Raw genomic sequence first — 10,301 nt, 5'->3', positions numbered from 1 at the left:
TTGAAGCACTGAGACATTTTTCCTTAGTGCTGACTCCCTCTGGGCATTCCCAAGACAATTACAATGTTTTCTGTGCATACAAAAGAACTAGGAGGTTTTGTAATCATAGTCCACGCTTATGCTTCTCTCCTTAAGAGCATTCAATTTTCATGGACATTCGTTAACGGGAGGTTAAAACACAATAGCAGAAGAGAAGGGACTGCTTTTATGTCCACGTGGTAGTAAACACTCCAAGTTGGAAACATAAGTTCAAAATAAAAACCTCTCCATGCTGTTTCCAAATTAGCAGTAAAACAACAGAAAACACACAACTTTCACAGCTTTTTTACTGAAAATTTAATTTTACAAAATACCCTTTTCCATCAAAGAAACTTCCCTGCAATGTACATGAACCCAGCATTTTATAGATCTGTACAGTGAGATATCAGAGAGGTTTGATAGAAGGAAAAAAACTTTTAGCAGACACCTAGTTGCAAAATCTACAACAATGGAAATACAAGTGTGTCTTAAAATGCTAAAGCAAGTAATGCAATATAATTGTTGGATCTATTTGAAATGTGAAAAGTTTCCTTAAAACGGTCCATATGGTATGCAGAACATCACAGCTGGCACAAAACTGCCTGTATTTAGGTTTAAACACAAAAACAATGTATGTAAGGAACATTTTTGAAAAATAACCCAAGTGCTGCTATCATAAGGCAAACATACACAAAGGTGCTGACAGCATACAGGGAAATCAACAAAAAAGAAAAAGATGAATACTCAAGTGTTCAAACACTGAACTTTTTTTATATGTTGCCAACAGAAGTTTGAATGAAGAAGTTTGATTTGAACAATGCCAAATCAACGTAGGACACCCTTTTAACTACCTAGGTGTAATGCATATAGCTTTACATAATCTCAACAAATGTGAACCTAGGCATTAATACTCAAACTTCAGCGGTCTAGGCAAGACCTAGTTAGTCTGTTGCATTCTGGCAGCTTTGAATTTTGAAATCCTCTTTGTAGTTTCTTCTGACCCTTCAGACGAAACTTCCTCTGACTTTCGCTCCAGAATGGTGGGCAGGACAGGGTGAGCAATGACTGGGTGTGGTATTAAGGAGGGAGATAAAGGCTCCTTTTCTATAACAGTTCCAGAAAATGCCTACAACAGAAAAGAATACTCAAAATGAGCTAATAAAATGCAAATGTGAAGCTATGCCCATAAGGTCATTACCTTATATTAGCCTGATTAGGACTGTTATTTCTTTTAATCAAAAGTAAAGAAATATCTTTAAACCAATGACTGTTCCTTGCACAAGTAACCAAATTGTAATTAACCTCAAAATATAGCTTGTTCAAAGACAACTGAATGAAAGACAATGTCTTAAAAGTACTACTTAATCTCAATCCCACTGCATAAATGATCTAAAAATTTTCTTCCTCACTGACACGTGCTCAAGAAATAAAACAGCTGATGTAATATATAGTTTCATTTTGGATAACAAATTAAGAGATTTTGCAAAGTTAGAGTATGTCAGCATTTCCATCATACGTCATATTTTATGACTTAATATCTTCTAATTGCATCAAGCTGACACACTGCATACAAATTGGCAAGCACATATTTTGTTTGTTCTTTCTCCTTACCAAATATGATCAAAAAATGGTCAAAGCAATTTATATTTAAAAGAATAGCAAACTTGTTTCCAACTATTTCTGTCTATAAAAGGTCCAATAAACATTTAATGTTTAAAAATGATAATTTATATGCAGCCGATTATATGACTTAATCCTTCTTTTACTTAACTAAGAAACAGCCATAACTCTTGGAAAACATCTGAAAAAAGTAACTCAGAATTACTTTTCATAAACATATTTTAGAACAAATCACCATATTATGTACGGAAAACACAGAATTCAGACTGCATGAGGACAAGGGGAAGCAGTTTACATCCAAGGTTTGATATCATACTGGGCACGAAAGAATGCACACCAGATTTATTAACTATGCTTAGTTTTGCTTATTCATAACTCAGTTACCAAGAAAAACAAAGCAAAACAAAAAAGCCATTCTTTTCTTGCAGGACCTGCAAAAAAGCATCTTTTTTGTTGGTTTTCTGCTCCAGTAGCGAAACTATGCCTAAAGCCTTGCCTGTACACAACCGTGTTGTTCTAACAACATGCTCATTTTCAAAAACAGTAAGCAAAATGCAACCTAAGAGGATCATGGTAAAATTAGAAACAAAAAGAAAAAAAAACTTAGTGTGTGGCAAATGGTAATGAAGAAATAACGTATTTCAAACACCCACAAAAACAACCAAAAGCTCAACAGCACTTAGGAAGGCAGGTCTTTAACAGGAGTGTTTTATTCACTCTACTTCAGTTACTTAGAAAATACAGTATATCCTAGAGAATAATCATGCTGTAATTCAGAACGAGGACTACAATGTAACATCTAATGGGTATGTAGATGTTTTACAAAAATGTAGTCCACAAAATTTGCAGTGTGAGGTGCTAACTCTACAGATAGATCTTCCACTATGAATCTTCCCATCCCACTTGTATTCATCTGTAGCTGTTCATATGAAAAATAATGATAAACAGTAGCTTTCATGAGAAATTCACTTCTTGTCAAAAATATTTTTTCTCAAAAAGGTATTTTCAGTGAAGTTGCCCATTGCACTGGGAACTACAGAAAATTCACTGTAGCTTGAAAACGTTAGTCTAAGTTCTTACAAAATAAAAGTCAAGAATATTCTATGTCACAAATTTCAGGGCAGCGGCTACATTTAATTCTTGCTTAATTCTTCCAGTCACTGTGCAACTGTACATTTCCCCTTTTGTGGTACAGTCTCTTTCCTTTACTTTCCTTTTCAGGAAAGTTTCCTGAACTTTCCAAAAGCAGGAAAATGCATGTTTGGGATCACCACTGGCCCTAGTCTGGAACAGGACGAGCAGAAGTGTAATGCTTCCTACCGCTGCGTAATTCCTCTGTCTTTGGCAAATCCAAACAGACATTTGGCTGGTATTTGTGTGTTTTCAAACTTCGAAACAATGCCTGGACACTACCTCTCTAGTATCTGTGCCCCAGAATATTGACAGAACGGAGGTTACAGGGAATCTATCCTTCCCTCTCATCAACTGTGCAGTAGAGATTTTACTTTTTTTTAATCCTGCTGTACACCCTGCAGAGGAATTTTCAGGATGGCCCAGTCACGGGCACACCAGCATGTAACTACTTTGTTGGATCTTTACGGGAGAGTGAGGTCAGGGAAAGGCAACTTCCTTGTTTGCTTCCCTCTGCTCCTAGGACGTATATGACAGAAACTTGTCACCTAATTATGTCCTTCTGAAGCAAAAGTAGGAAGGAGTTAGAATATCATTTTAAAGAAATCAAAGAAACTGATGGCATAAGCCACTACATTCGTTGGATTTTTCATTTTTATCCCTGCCAACAATCAATAATTAATTAAAAAGTGTACCTCAGTTGTCCCTGAAGAGGGAGGAAGCTTTTTTGGTAGCTGCTGCCCCTCTTCCTCCTCTTCCTCCAGTATGCCTTCGCTGTTGTCACTCTGAGTAGCTTCATCACAGCTAATACTCCTCTGAACTCCTCGTCTGTCATCAAACTCAGCAGCGCTGTTCTCACTGGTATCGCTACAAACACTATTCTCTCTGCTTCGAGACTTCAAAATTGATTTACGAGGGACATATTCTCCATTCACAACATCAACAAAGACTCTATAAAGGAAAATGTTAGCTTTAATAAACCATTTCAGGATCAGATGACAAATTTACAGCGATCTTGCTTTGTCTTTTGTACAAATTAATTATGATGTGCTTTTCCAACTTTTTCACTGTAGAATTACAATACTGTACCTTTGGAGGCTTTTTATTTACCAACATACAAGAATCAATTCTGCAGAGCAAACACTGTTACGCCCGTTATTCGAGCATACTCTTTCAGCAGAAAACATATAGCTCTTTGAAAAGTGTTACAGAAAACAGATCAGTGCAGGTTACGAAAAGCTGGAAAAAAAGGTAAACTAAGCAATTTTCAGGGTTGTTTTTGTAAAGAGAAGCAGAAGGTCAGAACGATAGTTTTCTAGAATGAAGTCTTTGTCAAATGTAGAAAATAGAAACAAATACTTCAAACATTCTCTTGGACATGGAATGGATGAAGCTTTTCCTGACAAGTGCCATAATCATCTTCTTTCGTTAAAAAAAATAATAAAAAATCAGCTTTTAAGATCAGATCAACATGAAGACACTTTTCAAGTATTAACAGACTGTAACTGATAAAGAGGCTTCTTCCTACAGTTTATACTCCATCTCCATGACTTGAAGAAGTCAAGGGTGGGTGGAGCAGAACGAGTGGAATTAGAAGACAGAGACAATTTTATTAAGCTCATAAAGGAGGCTCCCAATGACTGGATGAGTTTTAAGGGTGTTACTCGTTTCTTAACAGCTTTATTCATCACACTCTCTTGGGAACACTTGTGAATCTATGCAAGATACAGTTCCTTTGCAAAGCTCAGGGAGACTACCAAGAAATAATCCTCTAACTTATCATTAGCCCCAGCAACTGTAATTGCAGGACGGGTTTTTAATTTCTTACACTTTGTGCCACTTTTTTTTTTTTTTTTTTTAAGATATTTTGGTGCCTGAATACACCGACACACAAATGCAGTGATTTTCATAGACACTTAATCAGCCAACCTAATAGGTGTCTATGTTCATCTTTACAAATCCAAATACTTAACTCTCCCTTAACCTCTGTTTAGCATTTTTACAGCCTAAGTACAATGTTATTTGTGGAGCTCTATGAGTGCAGGTATTCTGCAGGTGAGCACTTCTTTTTACAGAGAAGAGAGACAGCAATGGACTCAAGTTAGGCAGAAAAAATGCAGGAGAAACTATGCAAACAGGAGACCTGAGTATGGTCTGAAGATACTGAAAAGATGAGACTAAAATCAGAGCAATTATCAAGTGGGAAAGGAGGAGCACTGGAAGTGATAGATCTGGTCAGTTATGTTTGAAAATAAACACAGAAGTGAATTGACAAGACATTAATGACAACACATAACAAATTGCTGTATTACTTTATGCAGATGATAGTTACTAGCAAACTGAGGTAAATTTCAGAAGCTCTGAAAAAGTGAATAAACAATGAACTGGTAGCTGGAAAAGAAAATTTAAGCTAAGAAATGTTTTATGGATATGGAAGTATGGCAACCATGCAGAAGCCACAACTTTCACTCATAAGTAGTAAATTCAGTTCCATCTGTTTCTTTCAGGTAACAGTAAGCTCGTTTTCATGGTGTAGGTGAACACAAATAAAAAGAGAAGGTCTGCTATGAAGAAAGCTCACATGCCAATGCCGTAAATTACACACCGGTAAATGTCTGCTGGGGTTTTGATATTAGGCAGTTCTGGAGTCGCATGGCCGTTGCCATTGCTGTTCTTCCTTTTACGCTTGGCTTCTTCTTTCTTCTCACTGAATTTTAAAGTAGTATTTTTTCCTGTGTTTATTCTTACCTGAAAATTGAACACAAATGATGGTCTAGACCATGAAACCAACAATCACTCAGATCAACTGAGTTCTGACATTCCCCTATCCAAGCAGCTGAGGACTACGAAGCGTAGATGAGTTAAATATATGTATGAACAGTAACATTCATAGGGTGAGCTGTTTATTCTTTACCATTTGCACTTGGCTGGTGAATTTCTTTGCACTAATGTGCATAGATTTTGCATATAGCCTATGACTATCTGCTTGTGCTGTTCAACAGTCAATTTCATGTTAAGTAAAGTCATTTTAAAAACTCAGAAACAGGATACTACATTTTGGAACTGCCTGAACCCAGTATAGCAAGGTATACATCTGAAGATCATTTCTAATACCACACTTAAAACTGCAGGATTTAAATAGTAGGTTTCAAGCCTTTCAAAAAGTGTAAATAAATTTCATCTATATTTAGCTCTCTACAATATCTACATAATCTAAAACATGCTATTTTAGATAAAGTATACGGTATATATGTTTTATGCAATCTCTTGACAGAAACATGTCAGTAAATGTACAAACCCTTTTAGGTTCAACAGTATGAGAGAAAAAAATAGTTGGAATAGAGCTATCTCCAACATCTATGTCATCTTCATCATCACTGTGATAATAAGTAGAGCCATTAACTTGGCCACCATACAAGTCTGAATTTGTTACTTCTTTCTGGAAGTTGCCCTGAGTAATACAGTCTTCTGCTCTGTACGTCCCATTCAGATCCGTCTTCTTATCCTCTTTCTCCTCTTCAGAAGAGGTTGTATCTTCTCCATTTGTCTCAACTGTATCAGGCATTCTATGAAACGAGAAATATCTCCGTGAACCAAGCAAGGCAATTCATACTCCTGAGAGACACTAGCATACAAATAATGAACAAGCCTATATTTTTCTTCACCCAGGTGAAGAATCATTTTTAGCCAGATTGTGGAACCTTTTTCATACTTGGGATGAATGTCCATATCCTTTCCATATCAACTGGAAATACCAAAAATGTGACATTCTGGCTAATGACACATGTATTGCTTTAGGATGAGAACAGATCTGAGCATGTCATTAAACATTAAATGGGCAACTCCGACATTGTAAATGAAGGGTTTTCTTAGCCTGCAGGAAATGGATTTTACTTCCCCCATTTCTACCATCTCAAAGAAAAAATCCTATAATGCTGGATTGCAACAGTTGCACAGAGGCAGATTTTGGCACCTTTAGCTTTGCAGTACACGCTTCGTTTATGTTCCACCCTTCTTTCACCTATTACAATTTCAACTGCATCTATCTAGTCACCTGGTTTCACTTACTATCAGATCCTCTGTGTACAAACAGAAACACACCCTACAGCTTCCTGAACTCCAAACCTGAATGTGTTATAGCACCACTATACCTGTCAAGTTCACCAAATATCTCTTCTTGTCTCTCAAGCTCTTCTAAGCGGGCCCACAGTTCCTCCTCCGACTGAAAACGGCCCATTGATTTCATGTCACTTCCATTTGTTGCAAAATCTACCTCAAAAGCATTTGATACTTTTGGCTTTGAATGAGGTTTGTGAGCTGTTCTGTATTTCCCTGTATAAAAAAATTAAAAAGAAAGAAGATACAATTACTAATACAATTTCAAAAAATAAAAATTAAAAAAAAAATAAAAAGCACAAAGAAATTAAGGAATTTAGAAAATTTTCCATTCCAAATTACTGTTTAACTGTTTATGTGAAACTGTCAATGAACCAGAGCACCATCAGAGGATAACAGTCTACGGATGTTACAGAAATACCAGGGCAAAGCAGAGATGTTTGTTTAGAAAGCAGGAGACACTGATCCTATGACATTTTTATGATATTGTTGGTGGGTTTTTTGGTTTTGTTTTTGTTCTTTTTACCTCTTATGCCAAACAGTAGACTGATTTGACCTGACAGATACAGCATGTGAATGTGACATTTGCTCACTGTCCCATTAATAGCACATTTTATTAACTGTAAAAACAAACCTAGTTTGTACTTTAGCTCATTTTGGACAAAGACATATATATATAAAGAGCACTATCTTTTGTTTTGGGTTTCTACCCCCTTTTTTTAAAAAATTTATAATGATGATCATTAAAAATGATCTCCAGAGTAATCTGGAAAATCTGACCAAAATCCAGTCAGTACAAATTATTTGTTTTGGTGAAAAAGATCCACTTTCAAAAGCGTACAAAAGCCTGTCTTTCAAAAATAATACATACAACCCACCTTAAAGTTTCAGAGGTGACCTGAGATGTACGCTTGTGAGTAGTCACAGACAAGTTTTGCTGGCACTTAAAAGCTTTGCTACCTGGACAAATGGTGCATGCAGCACTGAGGATGGGGAATACTTTTTCCCTGCTTGCATACTGTCTAGCACATAGGGAACAAACAGCCTGAAACACTAATGCTTTAGTGCTGTCTGGCTGAAGGACAGCACTGCTTCTTGAATCCCCCTTGGCTCTGGGGCACAGCCTGCTCCCTGCGTGGTCCCAGACAGGTTTGGGGGGGCATCCCCCATCCCTGCCCATCAGCACCCCCAGCGCAGGTCCTGCACCTCCAAAAAGGAGGGGAGACCCTTCCCCTTCTGTCACTGCCACAAACACCCAACATCGTCTCTCTATGGGTCTTTATGAAACACTGCTTTTTGCATCTAGCCAATAGTAATACAATTTCATCATTATTCAACATGGTTAAAGCTTAAAAATCTCTTTTTATTAACCAATTTTGTGGCCTTTTTTAAGAACTCACGTTTTAAAGATATCCTTATTCAAATATGTCATTTTGTACTTTAATCCTGAGATAAATACAAATGCAGTAGCAACATTAAGCAGAAAACAGGTGACTGTAAGTTATGTTGGAAAATGTGTCCCCTACTGTTCCACTGGATAGCCTTTTTCATTGTGTTAAGAAAAGGTTGAAATGTATTTCATTAAGATTTAAATATAAATTGAGGGAATCTAAGCAATCAGAGTGGCTTGTGAGGATTTCAACTGGTTACAAAACTAATAAATATTATTACAAATATTATTACAAAACTAATAAATAAAATTTGGAAGGATTATTTAACAATCTATTTCAACTTGATTTTGAGGTTGTGCCCTCCCAATTTCTTTCCGTTCTCCTTCAGCATTAACCACTGACTTGACCACCAAGGTAACCACATGGCTTCCTGAACGACTGCGCTTCAGCACACCAGTGCTTTTCCCTCCTAATTCTGACAAAAATTCTGCCAGTTAGGAAACCAGGTCAGAGCTCAAAGACAACAGAGGATAACCACTTGCTGCTCCAATACACACTGAGCTCATTCACTGTTACTACAAAGCACTACCAGTAACTTCATACACTCACCAAAAAAGGGAAACATTAAAATCCAGTCAAATGGAGAGTCAGTAATACACTAATGAGATGCTTGGGATACTTGTTTTTGTCCTCGTCAGAGCTACAGCCCATTTCCCTATGAACAAAAATGATCCCCAGGCTGATAAAAGCCCAGCCTGCCTCAAAATAATCAGTAAATTGTTATTTTAGCTATGTCTCCTGCAATCTCAGTAAAGATCAGTACTGACAGAGAAAATACACACTTCCCACTTAGACATTTTTAGCAAAAATTAAGGTGTTTTCAGAGAGCAACACTGGTGAAATTTTAGGATACAATGAAAAGCTATGGAAAGGTTGAGTAGCATCGCCAGTATCCTGCTGGAGTAACACTGGTAGCGTGTTACTACAATGGCTGCGTTTCCCAGAGAGTTACATTTTCTGCTTTGCAACGGTATCTATCTGAGCAGAGATGCCCCCTTCAGTCAGCCTCCCACTGATTTATTCCGGAAAAGCGTAACGGCCAACTGCCCCACTTGGCCATCTGCAAATCCCCAACTCCTGCTCCTTCTTGAAACGTCCAGCGGATGATGCTATTTGCAGACTAGAAGCACTTCTTCCTCCAACTTTGCCTGAGTCTCACTTCTCAAGCACCACTTCAGCTAGCACAGAAATCAGCCAGTTCCTTATCACAACTATCTGTGCTTCCCAGTGTCCTCTCCAGAAGTCTTCAGGAAGCGTCTACTTCAGTGCATTTGCAATGCCTGCACGCTGAGATTGTCTGTGCGTTTGTTTCACTGCCAACAGTGAAATGCCCCAGTGGATGACGATGCTTACCTTGCCCGTTTGTCTCATTCCCTGTCCATGCTCTTCCCCTCCCTCCTGACACTGCTCACATGCTTCCCCAGTCCCAGGCAGAGCCTCACTTTCTCTAGTATTTCTTCTGCTGAAACCTCACTCCTCTCTGATTCACAAGATTTCTTCTCGAGTTCTCTCTCCAGGGGCCAGCCTGTTTTATTTTCTAAGTACTTTCTTTTAAAAAACTCAAAACTCCCAATTTAGACTCTTCAAAGTAAAAAAAATCCCCAAAATTCATCCAGCTTGTGGCTTCCAAGGCTATAGCATTTCATAGCAAAACTGGGTGACAAGATCTGTCTTACCTTCAGTTTAGTAATTCTTAATTTGAATGAATCAATTTTTAATGTGAAAGGCACAGTGAAATGAAGTAATTCAGTCAATCCAACACAAGGAGTATTAATCCAACACATGTAATATTTTACTTATTAGTATTTCAATAAGTATATATATATAATTAAATCGTTTACCTTTTGTTTCAATGCTATCATCTTCAATTTTTTCTCTTATGTCAACAAAATCACCTGCAGCCTAATTAGAAAGATAGGAAGTTATGACCATTAAATGCACCGATTTATGCTTACTAACAGCCCA

The 10,301-nt window shown here is 37.4% G+C and overlaps 1 protein-coding gene across 1 annotated transcript in view; it reads right to left on the bottom strand.

The window, feature by feature from the left end:
• Positions 1 to 739: 739 nt before the first annotated feature.
• URI1 (URI1 prefoldin like chaperone) overlaps positions 740 to 10,301 on the bottom strand; it is a 40,746-nt gene continuing 31,184 nt past the window's right edge. The window contains exons 6-11 of the mRNA XM_040570934.1: positions 10,178 to 10,238; positions 6,921 to 7,101; positions 6,068 to 6,335; positions 5,375 to 5,517; positions 3,465 to 3,720; positions 740 to 1,144 (exon numbers count right to left, since the gene is read on the bottom strand). Coding sequence (XP_040426868.1) covers positions 956 to 1,144; positions 3,465 to 3,720; positions 5,375 to 5,517; positions 6,068 to 6,335; positions 6,921 to 7,101; positions 10,178 to 10,238 — 1,098 coding nt within the window. The 3' untranslated portion in view covers positions 740 to 955. The remainder of the gene's footprint in view (positions 1,145 to 3,464; positions 3,721 to 5,374; positions 5,518 to 6,067; positions 6,336 to 6,920; positions 7,102 to 10,177; positions 10,239 to 10,301) is intronic.

This window comes from Cygnus olor, chromosome 12 (assembly GCF_009769625.2).
Source record: "Cygnus olor isolate bCygOlo1 chromosome 12, bCygOlo1.pri.v2, whole genome shotgun sequence".
NCBI classification, from domain to species: domain Eukaryota; kingdom Metazoa; phylum Chordata; class Aves; order Anseriformes; family Anatidae; genus Cygnus; species Cygnus olor.
This window is presented reverse-complemented; position numbering and strand designations above follow the sequence as displayed.